The following is a 15391-nucleotide window of genomic DNA, read 5'->3' on the forward strand; positions in this document are numbered from 1 at the left end:
AAATTCACTTATTCAGATTTCTCTCACATATAACAGTGGCCCTAGTACGAGAAGATGCAACATGAAAGTCATATTTTAAGGATATTCAAAGGAAATTGCTCCCACAGATCCTGCAATCTCGACCGCATTCGTGAATCCTCCCATATGGAAAGGTACCAAATTTTCGTGTTCACGGACGAACGTTTGAATATGAAAAACCGCGGCTGGGCGTTTGAAAGCCTTAACCAAATCACGATGCAGACCTTCACTGTGCTGATCTCCTGCGTCGGTCACTTGCTCTCTCTTCCACTCAGCATTGCTCTTTGAATACGATCTGCTCTCGTGGACTCCAGATGAAAAGTCAAACCTCATTCCAGTAAATATGGGATCTTTCATTACCATCCTGATCACTCTCTCGTCTTCTTTCAGCAAGGTGAATCACCATGCCACACGACTCGGTTGGTGGAGTCTGACGACCATTGTCATAAAACCAATTTTTAACTTTTTAAATTTATTTTGAGAGAGAGAGAGAGAGAGAGAGAGAGAGAGAGAACGTGCTTGTGAGTACAAGCAGGGCGGAGGGACAGAGAGAGGGACAGAGAGAATTCCAAGCAGCCTCCATGCTATCAGCACAGAGCCTGACGGGGGCTCAATCTCAGGAACTGGGAGATCATGACCCGAGCCAAAATCAAGAGTCAGATGCTTAACTGACCGAGCCACCCCAGGTGCCCCTGTCATAAAATAATTTATATTCAAGCATAGAAATAGTAAGTGGTGCCCACTAATTATGACTGGTGGCATATCCACGAGGGATTTGAGGAACCATGGTTGTGTGGCAGCACGTTGCTTAGGAACCGCAGGCCTATAAATCTCATATGTAATGAAGAAATGCAGGCATCCAAGAGAAAATAAGCTAAAAATATAAATCACAGGGGCCCCTGGGTGGCTCAGGCAGTCAGCTGTCTGACTTTGGCTCAAATCGTGATCTCATGATTTGTGAGTTCGAGCCCCATGGAGGCTGCTTCAGATTCTCTCTCTCTCTCTCTCTCTCTCTCTCTCTCTCACTCTCTCTCTGCCCCTCCTCCTTCTCATCCCCCCCCACCACCTTGTCTCTCTCTCTCTCTTAAAACTAAATAAACCTTAAAAAAAAAACAAAAACACCACAATCACAAATGAGAAATTCATCTAAAATTTCACTGGACTGGTATATTAATTCTGCTTGTATCTGCTGGATTGAGGGTATTGTCAGTCCTCCGGGGATGTAGTTTTTAAAAAAAATGTATCATGGAAATAGTTTCTCAGCCTACAGAGACTATAGCTTCAGTTTTAAAACAATAAGGTCTACAGGGCGCCTGGGTGGCTCAGTTGGTTAAGCATCAAACTCCCGATCTCGGTTCAGGTCATGATCTCACAATTCACAAGTTCAAGCCCCACATCGGGCTCCTCGCTGATAGTGTGAAGCCTGCTTGGGACTCTCTCGCTCTCTCTCTCTGCCCCTCCCTTTCTCTCTCTTGCTCTCTCAACATAAATAAATAAAGGTAAAAAAAAACAAGGTCTGGAATAACTGGTAGCCAACTACATTGGTACCATTCAGGGGTTATGTTTTTCTGCTGTTTAAATTAAGTAAATGACTAGAACTAAATGATGAATGTTCTCACTTCATTCAAAAGGCAAAGAGGAGATATGAAACACCAACTCCTTTTCTTTTATATAGGAAGATCTACCATTAAATACCTCCTAAGATGTTAAAAATACACCACGAAAAACTCACCCATAGGAATGGAAAGCAGGACAGTGGCTGCTTGGGGCCAGAGCCGAGGGGGTGGAAAGTGGCGGATGGACTGTAAAGGGGCACGAGGGAACGATCTGGGGGCACTTACAAGTGTTCTCTACCTTGACTGTAGTGGTGACATGAGCGAAAATGATTATCAAAACTCATTGAAATATATACTTCAGCTTGATTTTTTTTAAATGTGCCACAATTCATGTTTCTTATCAGTTGTCAACCTCTTTTTTCCAGCACCATCAAGGAATTAACGTTTTGATGATGACGGCCTTCACCACTGGACATAATAGTCCCTGCCCCTCCGAATAAAACATGACATTAGTGCTGATCTTTGTCTAACTGTTTATCCACCAACACTCGCCTCTAACACAGGTGATATTCACTCCTGCTTGAGTAAACTATATGGGTCCAACAATAATGTTCACTTTCAGGTGTAAAAGTGAAAAGGGGTTTTCTTTTTCTTTCTTTCTTTTCTTTCTTTCTTTCTTTCTTTCTTTCTTTCTTTCTTTCTTTCTTTCTTTCTTTCTTTCTTTCTTTTCTTTCTTTCCTTCTTTCTTTCTTTTTGTCTTTCTTTTCTTTCTTTCTTTTTTTCTTTCTTTCTTTCTTTCTTTCTTTCTTTCTTTCTTTCTTTCTTTCTTTCTTTCCTTATCTCTTTCTTTTAATGTTTATTTATCCTTGAGAGAGAAAGAGAGAGAGAGAAAGCAGGGGAGGGGCAGAGAGAGAGGGAGACACAGAATCCAAAGCAGGCTCCAGGCTCTGCGCTGTCACCAGAGAGCCCAATGCAGGGCTCTAGCCTGTGGACTCTGAGATCATGACCTGAGATGAAGTCGGACGCTTTATTGACCAAGCCACCTAGGCGCCCCCGAAAAGGGGCTTTAAAACATATCCTTGGTTTAAGAGGTGAGGATTAAAAAGTACATAATGTTGTTTAACGTTAAGGCTCAACTGGCATGTCAATAGTTATGATTCTGAAGGTTTTATTTTTTAAAGAGTTTTTGAATGTTGAATGGTGGTCCGGTTTTCAGTAATACCCTGGGTCAGATTCATAAAGTATTTGGCCTATAAAAAATTCAGTTATCAAAATTTAAAAAGCAGGTTTATTTCTAAAAAATAAAATGGAAAGATTTATTTCTCAGACTCTTATGCCATTTCTGCTAAAATTCAGAGGCAATTTTAGCCACGGATATAGGCATAGACTTCAGTGTCCAGCTCATCAGGTAACGTATGTCCATCGTTAGACCTTAAAGCTAATGCATATTACATGTGCCAGTTTAGGAGAAACTAGAGAATAAGCACCTCTCTGCTCTGCTCCAACACTATTCCCTTCCCCTTGACGATCACAACTAAAGTTTAGCAAAGCATTTTCTTCATTTCCCGGATGCTGACTCTTACTTGCTTCTTGACCAGAGAAAGGATTACTTGATGTAATAAGATTGCAGGACTACATCTCAGAGGCCAAAACATCGAAAAGAAAGACAGTAATGGAGAAAGCATTAAGCTGTCAGAAAAGATGTACTGGCTCAGGGTTTCAGGCATCTCACTCTTTCCTTAAAATCAAAGGGTAACTTACATTACAGCAAAGCTAAAAAAGTTTCAGAAATCTGCCTCCCCTCAATTCCATGAGAAAAAAATAGGTGACATAATCCACAAGGATATACATGGTATGAGATGTGATGGGGCCACAGAAGGAAGTTGTGGAATCCAAATTCCCATCTAGAGTGGAAGTCATCTAAAACATCCTTTACAGGGGCACCTGGGTACAATTGGTTAAGAGTTCCACTTTGGCTCAGGTCATGATCTCACGGTTCGTGAGTTCCAGCCCTGCACTGAGCTCCGTGCTGACAGCTCAGAGCCTGGAGCCTGCTTACAATTCTGTGTCTCCCTTTCCCTCTGCCCCTCCCCTTCTCTCTCTCCCTCTCTCTCTCTCTCTCTCAAAAACAAATAAACATTAAAACTTTTTTAAAATAAATAAATAAATAAATAAATAAAACATCCTTTACAGACAGCCAACCCGCTTCTGCATGAACACTTCCGGGGACAGAAATTCACCAGCTTGGCAAGCTTGGTCCACAACTGGAAGGTTTAACCTTTAGGTGGTGCTCCCTTATAATGAGCTGAAATAGACCCATCAAAGCCTCTTTCTCTAAAATCAGTTTTTCTTCTGCACAGACACAAACATATTGCAATACCCTCCATACAAAGTAGTTCTTGAAACATTTAAGATTAATAATATCCCCTAAGGGCTCTCCTTTCTAGGCCCAAAATATCTTTTTTAAAATGAGTTACTTAACTTTCTGATCTCCCTCCACAGGACATATCTGTTGGCCAGTGGTCCCTGGATGCAAACACCGTACTGAGCTTAGGGACACTCAAAGTCTTGGGCAAATGACCTATTTTCAAGGCATTATCCCTCTATTCTCTATTTGAGGAACTGACTCATCCCTGTGAAATTCTCATTTTGTTAATTTCTGCGTGTCAATCAAGCTCACTGGCTGTTCTGTGACTCAGGGTTCTGCAAGCCAATGACTGATGCATCCGTTCCAGCTTTACGTAATGCACCAACCTAAAAACCACGGCTTTAGCTTGCAACTTTCAAGTCACTGATAGAAATGATAAAGGGGAGAAAGCCAAAAACAGAGTTAGTCCTGATGAGTCAAAGGGTGAAAAAGACTACTGAAGGCTTAGAGCAGGAGGATGAGGGCTGCAGTTGGTAACTCTGACACTTACCATCTCTGTGATCTTGGAAAAATTCACCTCTCTGAGCCTGTTTCCTCACCTATACGGTGACATTAATACCATCCAATAGGTTAGAGATGATTGAAAATGCGTCCTACACTTAGTCCACGTTCACTAAATTTGTGCTGAGCAGATGATAAGTATTTTGTAAGGGATGAAAGGTCATAAAACGATAACCCAATATGCCTAATTGTCTCTAGTATTTACTTCCAAAAATTATCATGTAAGTCAACTGCTTAAGAACAATCAGACACTTTTAGAAGCTGTATTTCAGGTTACTAATATAACAATTAGGAAAACAACACTGTTATCGTAGCACTCCCTCTCTTTAATTACCTGTTGTGAACACCTTGATTTTTTTATGGGCTAAATAATCCCACTAACAGATTTTTTTCATAGTTCCTATTTTGTAACTGATCTTAATTAGCACAGTGCTCTGCCTTCCCTCCAAGGCCTTTACATGTTCCACATTGTGAAACTTGTTAGATTGTGCTCTCTCCCAAAGCAGGGAACAAGTCTGATTCAGTCTGATGTGGTCTGATAACCAAATCCTTTCCAAGCTGGCCCCAGTTACCACCCCTGCACATCTCTACCACATCCCAGGTCCCTCCTGCTCACCCACAGCCACTCCAGGTTACTTCTAAATGCCTCTGGTGCCAAAAGTCTCTGCCTAGAGGACACACTGTCCACCCAGACTCCTGCCTACCTTGCAAGGCTCATTCAGTCCTCTCTTCCAGGAAGCCTTGCACACCTGTGACTTCGCCCACTAGAGTACTAATCACATGAGGTCACAACTGTCCACCACACTGCTCCTTCAGGAGCGTTTTTACCCATTTTTACCCATGTAACTCGATGCTTGGTACATGGCACCTTTCCCAGTGTTGGCTCACTGAACAGCTCAGAGCTTGACACACGGCACACTTGGGGTCTCTGAAGAGAATGGAAGAATGCCTTCTTGTTCTACATGGACATCCTGCTTCTACATTATTGTAGCACTTCTCACTCACAGCTGCGACTTTGTGTGCTGAGTATACACTCGCTTTGATTCTTCTGAACAGGTAATTAACTCGCACTTCTCTACAGGTTTGAGTCCTCCTCCCACCAGGATTTTTGGAAGAGGCTTTGAGTTGTATGAGATGACTTATTTGGCTAGCATTCATCAGTGTGGCCACCAGAAGAAAAATGTTGGGTGGGTCTTAACATGAAGAAAACAATAAAAATTGTCTGTACTGGAGGCATTGTCGCCACCTCCCCCCAAACTCACCGAAGGCAACGCAGAGATCCTGTCTATTTCTCATCGGCTTCTTAATTATTCCTAGAATTAATAATGGGTCACCATTGTTGACCTCTCCAATTCATCTGCTACTTCTTTTAACTGGCCTCTTTGATTTGGACCAACCGATTCACTTTCAGCCACAGTAAGGAATCCTGGGGACGGGAGGGGGGCTAGAAAGCACTAAATATAAATATCTGCTTGCCTCAACTGCTCCCCAAATGTTTTCCATTACTGGAGCTTCGAGCGCAAGCACACGTCCAAGACAGCAATCACAACATCAAATAGGGCCAAGATGACCCCCCTCGGTCCCCCGACGTCCCAATCAGTCACCACCTCCCGGAAGGAAAACAAACCGGCCCCAGACACAGCCCTCCACGTGCAGCGGGCGCCCCACGGCTTCCAGGCAAAGGGGCGACGCGCGTCCCCAGCACTGCGCGCACCGCCGCGCCCTTCCAGGTGGCCTCGCGTACCTGGCGGCGGTGCCCGCGCCTCGGACGAGGCCGGCGGGCGAGGGTGCGGGCGGCGCGCGCGCTCGCCCGGGGGTCGGGACCCCGGCGGCGGCGGCGGTGGCGGCGGCGGCGGCGCCCCCTCCGCGGCTCCCCGGGCTCCCATCGCCGCCCTCCCGCCCCGGGTGGGGCCGCGGCCCCGGGCTCTCGGCCGCTGCCTGGAAGCCAGAGGGTCAGATTCAGTTTCACAACAAAGTCTCTCCCCGTCACTGCAACCGGACTGGAGGCCAAAGCGGCCGGGCAGCCCGGGCAGGGGCCGGAGCGCAGCCGCCGCGGGCGAAGGTGGGAAGAGAGCGCGCGAGGGGAGGGTGGCTGGCGACAGGGTCCCGGCGGCTGGACTTACTCGGGTCCCAACTGCGGCGACGCGGGACTGAGGAACCGGTTCTTCCGAAAACAAACCGAAAATGGGTAACGGAGAGGCCAGGGCAGCGCTTAGAGGGGTTCTGTCTCGGTGTTTAGGGTAAAAAACGGCTCTGGCTTCCAGAAATTCGAGCCGGTGGTGGCTTTTTTCTTTCTCTCCTTCTTAAATGCGCCTGTGCCTCCGGGTTGAGGGGCGCCCTTTGCGCGGCTCCGAGTGCGCAGCGACACCAGGGCCGGCGCTGGCGAGGGGAACCCTCTTCCCAGCACCCCCGGTCTTCCCAGTCCCCCCTTCCCGGCCCCCAGTCCCCTCCCTGGGCCCCGACTCCCCTCCGCACGGGAGCTGGAGCCTGGGCCTGCTGCCCACGCCCCGCGGGGTGTCTAGGACTCCTCAGCCTTGGCCGTGTTTAAACTCAGGGTGAGGGTGGAGGGGGGTTGGTCAGTCAGCGTGGGGCAGTTAGGTGTGCTTGAGGTGGGCCTGTAGGGACAGACAGGCCGAGTGACATGGTGATTTTTTTTTTTTTTTCCTGGTGGGTGGGGAGCACCTTGAAGTGCTTAAGTCATCAGACTGAAACTTATTAAAACATCAGAGACTCGAATAATTTTATAAGTGGTCTTAAAGGTAAGTACTGTAACTTAAGGACTTTTGCCTTTCTTTGCATCGAGGAACACTTGGGGAGGGTAGGTGGAAGTTTCTGTAACCTCCAAGTCCCTCTGTATCTTTGAGTTGATGGGGACTAGGGCCAACCTGGATTCAACCTGTAAAGTGTTTCAGCATTGGATGAAACCTCCATCAGAGGCCAGTAATCTGAGCTCCTCCTTCTTTGGCAACTTCCGCTTACTTGATTAGGGAATCCAATCACAAGCAGTGAAGGATTTGCAGACACTTTGATGATTTGCTCTTATAAGGACTCATGCTTCTCAGTGAGCAGCATTAAAATGTTTGCAGTTCTCTCTCTCGCTCTCAAATAAAATGCCTTCCGCATCGTCACTCAATTATTCACATCGAATGAGATCATGAAGGCAAAAGGCCCTCGGAAAGTATAAAGCACGGTATGAATACAGATATAATTGTGCATACTCTGGCAAATTCATCTAGAGTCACATGCTTTGCTGTTGTTTATGAGTCAAGTATCTGCTGGCTTGTACGAGATACCATGAAGTTAGAGTCAGAATCCGTCACCTTCAAAGACCATAGGTTATAGATTGAGATAAGACCAACATGCAGGAAATAAATAGAAATATACACAAACACGGATTAGGGGTCCTGAACTGTTGGATGTTTATTAGTGTGCAGACCCTGAAACTTTCCAAAATGGACCATGTATGTCAGGTGAGAGGATTTCTACAAGTCAGTGTACTGATAAATTATGTTAACTCAGTAATTCCCCAATACCTTGTCCAAATAGAAATAATAACCAAATCAGCCAGTTGATGAGGACGACCTTGCCTTTTTGAATCCATTGCTTATCCTTTCTCATTATGAATATAAAAAAATATGATATAAAAAAGCAAATCCAGAGTCTTTTAGAGCTCAGGTGATCAAAAGTTTTATTTAAGGAGGAAGTAACAAAAACCCCAAAATACCAAATATAAGTATCTGCTATGAACTCACCAAAAGCAATGAAAGTTTCTTTTGTCAAAGACTACAGGCATGGTATTTATTTGAAAATCGTATTTAAAAAATCAATCTTTGTAATTTAGAAGCAATAACATATAATCTAAAATTTTATGTATTAATACAAAGAGTCTTTTGATCCCTGATTCTAATATTTCTTTAAAAATATATATAGAACAGCTCCAAACCCAAATATTCTACCATTTTATTTTTCTAACATCTCAAAACCTAGATTCATATGGTCTTTGGATAAAAATAGCTAAATTTTGAACCAGTTTCTGAACTTGAAGGTGTGAAGAATTATTTCATTACTGCTCTTTAGGAAACGCCATGTGTTTAAAATATTGGCAGCACTAGATTCAGAAGATAAAGTCATATTCAGAATTTCCTATTAAGGAAAATTGCTATTTGGGCAAAGTACATTTATTTTAGTGCAGTATACAAATTCTTCATATTCTCCAAAACGGGAGTAGCAGGAGCCAATTTATTGAGTATAATGTATTCCAGACACTTGCTGGAATAAACAATGCTCTTGAGCCCCTCAGATGCACAGCCAATAGGGAGCTGTTGACTACTTGAGGTTTTTACACATCTCTCTGCCAAATCAGAAATCCAAATCCCAAATCAGCCACAGGCACAGTGTGGATTTGTAGTCCTGTCTGGGCACGGGGTCACAATCTGCAAATGCATGATACCACCTAAGATAGGTTTATTTTTAACATAAAATATACTTATTTTTCCATTTGACAAGAATACAAGTATGAATAAAATTTTCAATAAAAATTTAAGTGTCCTTTGTAACACCAAGCCAAGATTCAATAAAACACATATTCATAACCACTTGAGAATATATGTGTTTATATTCATCTATCGATGTGTATATATATGTATGTATGTGTGTATATATACATACATATATACATGTACATATATGTACATATGTGTGTATACATATATATGTACATGTATATATATATATATATATATATATATATATATATATATATATATAAAAGAGAGAGAGGAAGAGAATTTCCATGTAAAAAACTAGTCTACCATAAGGACTCAATTATGTATCTGTTAGTTTATATTGGACCAAGAACATTGAGCTGTTTACATGTCATAAAATGCTAATCTTAACTGCTATCCTAACCTACCTATGTACAATAAAGAAATGATAGGGTTTCTTGCACATGAAGGCACAAAAATTGCTTAAGTGTAGAATTTTTTACTCTAGTTTATGGCATAAACATAGAATACATGTGACAGAAATATATGTTTAAACCAAGGACCTATTCAAACTCTCAAATACACATCCACAGAAGGCAGAGGACAAAAATCAACAGAAATTTTGTAGTTCTTTGAGCATTTGTATTCTGTCTACAATGACAGGTTAGGTATATTATGAACAATCCTGATTCAAAAGAAATTTTGTGCTTCTCTCTCTCTCTCTCTCTCTCTCTCTCTCTCTTTCTCTCTCTCTCACGTGCACGTGCACTCACGCGCACACACACACGCGCGCGCACATGCGCACACACTTTAAAAATCCTTTTATTATTTGGTTTGGCAATGTACTTTCATCTCGAAAGACTTGTCAAATGCACCTAATGGGAGTTTTCCTTAAAGGGGAAAGAAGATCCAGCCCACTAGCTTAGATCAAGATTTACTTGTGATCATCAGTTGGAGAAGACTGGACCATATGGAACAACCAAGAGTCAAGCCAACTCTTCAAGTGTGAGTTAGACATTTTCTTATGTGCAGGAGCCATTTAAAGAAACTTTTAATCGATCAATGATTTTTCCCCCCAGCACCAGTCTTTCTTTTTTCACTTAGCTAAATCACTTAATACTGTTAGCATCATGTTAACTCCTGGAGTATGTCTGGCTAGAGAGCATGAATTGAAGGCACTAGAATAATAATACCAAGAGATACTATGCACAAGACTGATCCCTATGCTTTAAGGCCTATATACTTTAAAAAGCACTTGTGATTTTTAGTCTACTGAAATATCCTGTGATCTGAAAGTTAAGGTCTATGCCTATTGATCCACTAAAAAGTGGTAGGAGGTAAACCCGGGAGAAATTTATCCACTAGACAGGAACTTATTACATGAGCCATAGTGAACTTATTACATGAGCCATAGTGAACTTTCTACGTGAGCCATAAGTTTTGACTTTTACATTTAATTTCTTGTTACATTAGGGCTAGTTTTCTAATCCATTTATTGTTGACTAACATTAGCAAATACATTTCGTCCTATCAAGACTTGCAAAGAACATTATCAAATTCTTTATGCTAGCAATTTGGGGGGTATGTAGTAAAAGGGCACTTTATGCACTTACAACTTAGGAAACCGAGTTTGGGATACAACACAAGGATCCTTGGCCAGCTTTCTACTAAAGCAAAGACTTAAGATGAATTGTCAAGTTATGTTTTACCCATACCCTATGTCTCACAAGTAATTACTACAGCGAACTTTATTGTACTTTTGATTAGTTAAAACAAATAATACCTGTTGTGTTGATCTTTTCCTTTTAGGTGAATCTTCCAAAGTTACTGAGATTCAGTCTTTCTGAATTTAATCTAATTTGCCCAATTTTTCTTTTCTTTTTATCATTTTTCTCTCTTGGCATATAGATACTTTTCATTCTCAACGACTGTTATAGGTGGAGCTTTCCTGAACTTCCCATTTGCTTTTATCCAGATCATTCTACTTATTAACATATCCATTTGTGAGCTGCCTTTACTTTTATAAAGAGATGATATCTAACAAGTGCTTCAGGGGAATATGATTCCTTGATGTGGCAGTCCTTTGCTCTTGCCCCCACTCCACAGCCAATGGCTTGGTTGTTCTTTTTACATTTCTGTAATATCATATGACAAACAAGCATCAGATTTATTCCTCTTTCTCACAACTAGCAAATTTTTAAAACGGCACCTTTTTCTCCAAGAATAAAATTGCAGGTGCATTAAAAAAATATAACCAGCATAATTGCTCTTCCGGTATAGTTTAGAACAGAACTGCATTCTCCATAAGTAAACTCTCATGACCAGCAGAACGGAAATATCTGGGAGTTTGACTCATGAAGAGTACGAAGTTGGACCTCAACTTTATGACTTTTAGATTATATTTCCCCAGACATACTACTTGTACTTATCTAGGTTAAATCTCATTTGCTATTTCCTGACCATGTTTTTGGCAGATAGCTGATAGTACTCTTGTTGACTTTTGGTTTATAATTGTAAATTACTATCAACATTGTCTTAAAACGGATTCTATTTTGTGAGTTCTGTCATCATGCAAAAATAAAACTAAACAGGTAGAGAGCCCAGGATAAGAAAGCTTGGATTCATTGAAAAGATGTAACATGAAAGGTTTATCCTGTAAAAGCAGAGATTGTGGGCTGAGGCCATTTAGAGGAAACAATCAGCTCTCTTTTGGCCAAAAATAAGCCTGAAGAATAGTACCAGAGGTAGCTGTAAAGATAATTTTCAAACAGCCTTGCCTTGCATGCCAAACCAAGTACCATCTAAGGGCCAAAATTAGTGCCACAGGAGTAGTGGAAAGGAGAAAGCAAACAATCCACTGTTTGTTTGATAAGCATAAAATATTTATAGTGAGGAAAATTATGTTTCCAACATTGTAATTGTCTTTATTTCTTAACATGTAACAAGAGGCACTTCAGAGCTGTTCTTGGTAATGAAAACCTAATGTGTCCTTGAATATTAGTCAGATATTCAGAGAGCTGAATTGTTGATTGGGGTTGACTTCTTCTGTTTCTGTTTTTGTTTTTGTCTGTTTTTCTTTGCTTTGTTTTATTCTTTGCCTCCATGTGGTTTCTCTCCTAACACAAGACATTGTGTTTGCTTGCTTTGTTTTGGTATTCTATTTATCAAACAAATATTTGATAGCTTGAAGTATTCTTGAAGGAACAAAACTTAAAATTGCTTTATGCATCATTTAAACCAGTGCTTTGACAGGATATTAAATCTCTATATTAACTGAATCATAGCCCCAGACCAGTATATTTATGGTGACTATGAAGGGGGGGGAGGGATCCAACTGAAATCTTAGCAATCGCTTTTTAGAACACACAGCATGCTGACAGCTAGTGGCCATTTTACTCTGAAATCCTTATCCCCGGATTTCATTTTTTAATTTGCTGTAGATGCTGAAATAAATGCCCAGCTCAATAATTTGCCTAAATCTAACATGATGTAGATATTTCCTTTCAGATCAGAGAATTTATTTATATATGCAAAAGGAAAACTCAAATCATGTCCCGATCAGCTAAGGAAACTACTGGATTAGCAGGGGCAAAATGTTTGTTGGAGTGAAAAAAGGAGTTATTCTTCTGTGTGTGTGTGTGTGTGTGTGTGTGTGTATAATATGATCCCTGTGGTGACTGCAGTGCGACCACTTGCAGCAATTTTTAATCTTTGAAGTTAGGTAAAATTTTGTTAGCAGTCTCAAATCATTAATTTAATCGCTTTGGGTGTCGTTCCAGCAACTCGCGAAATTCTCACCCGCAATCAGATACAATGACATCGATGGAGGCAAAAGGCACCATGCGTTTACCTGCACTCTGTGCGAATGGAATTGGACTGCCGGTGAGGCCAGGCGCAGGGGGGTGTGAAACTATGTACAAAATTAAATGTGAGCGAGAAATGCTGATCAAATCCTTTGGAAAGAGGCGTTTACTGTTCAAGAAATACTGCGAACGTGGCTGCAAGGATCAATGGTGAATGACTCACTTGATGTGAAAATCGAGCTAGGAAGCTTGGGAAGAGGCAGAGAGAGAGGGAGACAGACAGACAGACAGAACGAGAGACCGTCTGGGGTCGCGCGTACTGGGGCTGTGGCAACGTGGGAGGAATCGCAGAAGCAGAGACCGCCAAACGACGTGAGCCGGGCTCAGATAGCTAAGCAAAATTCACCTCGGAAAGGAGGCTTTTCTCTGTCGATTTCGCCTTCACTCTACGGAAGTCTAGCTCTTTTCCTAAGCCTCGTCTATTTCCTCAAGCCTAGGACGCCCGCACATTTTGATGCTCTTGGAAAAGCCGCGGAGACTCTGGGTTGCTGGTGCTGTGTGCAGGCGCGTCCGGTCGCTCTGCCTGGTGGCTCTGCAATTTGATTTCAGGCCTTTTTCCCCCTTGGCATTATTTTTTGACTACTTGAGGGTGGGGGGGGAACCATATAAGAAATTCGAGAACAGACTGTGGGATGCAGAACTGCACACGTGATCTTGCAGATGGGATAGGAGGGTGGGGGAGGTGGGGAAGAGAGAAGTGAAACTAGAAATTATGGTACGGCTTTAGAATTCCAGAATCTCCCTTATTCTTTCCCAATATATATTGTTTCTGATTCTTCACAGCTGCGCTTACCCAATAAAAGTGGAAGAGGGAAGATAATGGCCTGAATAGTGACGTGTCTACGGACATAAATGTACAAGCGGCTCGCCAGCGGGGGCTTTTGTGGAGGAACCTCAGAGAGAGAGATGCCGTTCCCCAGGCTGTTTCTAAATACACGGAGATTATTTCTCTAAAGATTTTGAACAGTTCTTTTGTCCAAATCCAAGACCCTATAATGCATAAGCTCCCTCAAATGGGGCATTCGAATTTCACTTATTTAGAGATGTCTGAAGCTTTCAAGAATGAGAGAAGTGCGGATGAAAAGACATCTTTTTATGGTCTGTTTTGGGTAGCTGAACAGGTAGGCAGACACGCGAAAGAGATACTTCTGGAAGCTGCTTTGCTTCAGAAGGTACCTTCTTATTTGCTAAAAGTTTATATCATTGTCAATAAAATCAAAAGACAAGCTGTCAGTGTGGATGTATCATTTGATAAGTAAATTCAAACACAAAATTTTCTTTGGAAAGGGAAGATAAATCAAAGTGCTACCCCTGATATCTCAGTCAAATCAAGATTGGAGAAAAAATATTCTCTCCATAAGAACGTTCAGGTTTTTTTTCTTTTCTTTTCTAACATGTCTGGAGTTAAACAAAACATGTTAACAAGATTGTAACGAAAACTCCTCACGATGTAAACATCCAGAGAAAGAAATTCTAGATTGATTATATTCTGGGACCGCAAAGATTTTATTACTAGATATCACTGAAGCAGTGGAACCAGAGGCTGAAAGCCTTAGGACTCTAACTGGGTGGTGAAGGGATTTTAGAGAAGTACCTCCCAATTAAGAAAAAACTTCATAAAATGTAAATGCAACAAGTTGAGCTGAATTTTATTTTTCCAAGATTCAAGTATGTATTTAGTCTGTTTGGAAGGCCCATGGCCAATTCATGAATGTATCGGAATAAAACACAAGATGAAGTGCCAAATACCTGTGGTTTATGTAAACTACATAAAATCGCGGGGTTTTTATATTTAGATGGATACTAGACGGATATAAAATGGTAGATAAAAATCAGCTGTTACGGCTTGTCGTGGATTTCCATGTGTTTATTAATTTTCCTAAGTTTTATTTATTTATGTACTTATTTAATTCTTTGCATTTACAAACACTTGTCCAATATGAGCTTCTGAAAGTGCAGCAGGCATCATTTCCTTATTTCACTTCTCGGAAGTACCCGGGAAAAGACACAACCAGAGGTGTTTCTACGTGAAACGGGTCCTTGCTGCTCGACCTCAGGAAACAATGCGAAGCGTTTGGCCACGTCTCCGCAAGGACGCTGGGTGTGGGGGACGGAGGCCAGGGACGTCAGCTGCCGCCCTCCACCCCACCTCCTCGTGAAGCTTTGACTGATCTCCCTCTAGCACCCCACTGGGGGTGCGAGCAAGGAAGGGAAAGAGCTCGTTCGGGAGGGAGCAGTGGAGGGGGGGGGGCATTTTACCACGCCTTGGTGAGGAAGGCTGGTCGGGAGAGCCCTCTGGGACTGTTCTGTCCCAGCGAGGGTTTGGTGGGCCGACAGAGCTCGCGTCTCTGCTGCGGGTCACTCCCGCGTGCGCTTGCTCCCGCCGTCCGTGCACCCGCTGCAGCAGCGAGCGACCGGGGCTGGGAAACCCGCTCCCTCCCTGGCGGCGCCTGTTACCAGCAGCTGCTTTTGCTTAGCCCTGCGAGGATCATTTTGCCCCAACCCACGGCCTCTCCCCTGGCTCCATCTCCTCCAGCCCCT

The 15391-nt window shown here is 42.5% G+C and overlaps 2 protein-coding genes across 7 annotated transcripts in view; one reads left to right on the forward strand and one right to left on the reverse strand.

Moving 5' to 3' along the window:
* EYA1 (EYA transcriptional coactivator and phosphatase 1) overlaps window positions 1–6886 on the reverse strand; it is a 354086-nt gene extending 347200 nt beyond the window's left edge. For 3 of the 6 annotated variants that reach the window (XM_058699809.1, XM_058699807.1, XM_058699806.1), the window contains exon 1: window positions 6627–6883. The gene's annotated coding sequence lies outside the window, so the exon portion shown is untranslated. Of the gene's footprint in view, window positions 1–6626 lie in introns of all 6 variants that reach the window. The other 3 variants (XM_058699812.1, XM_058699811.1, XM_058699808.1) reach the window with 2 other exon arrangements.
* LOC131494514 (serine/arginine repetitive matrix protein 3-like) lies at window positions 423–14596 on the forward strand. The gene is made up of 5 exons (XM_058698947.1): window positions 423–437; window positions 6063–6565; window positions 9885–9992; window positions 12767–13000; window positions 13634–14596. The coding sequence occupies exons 1-5, from the start codon at window positions 423–425 to the stop codon at window positions 13668–13670; spliced, it is 897 nt and encodes a 298-aa protein (XP_058554930.1). The 3' UTR covers window positions 13671–14596.
* Window positions 14597–15391: the final 795 nt, after the last annotated feature.

Source organism: Neofelis nebulosa, chromosome 14 (assembly GCF_028018385.1).
Source record: "Neofelis nebulosa isolate mNeoNeb1 chromosome 14, mNeoNeb1.pri, whole genome shotgun sequence".
In the NCBI taxonomy this organism is placed as follows: Eukaryota; Metazoa; Chordata; class Mammalia; order Carnivora; family Felidae; genus Neofelis; species Neofelis nebulosa.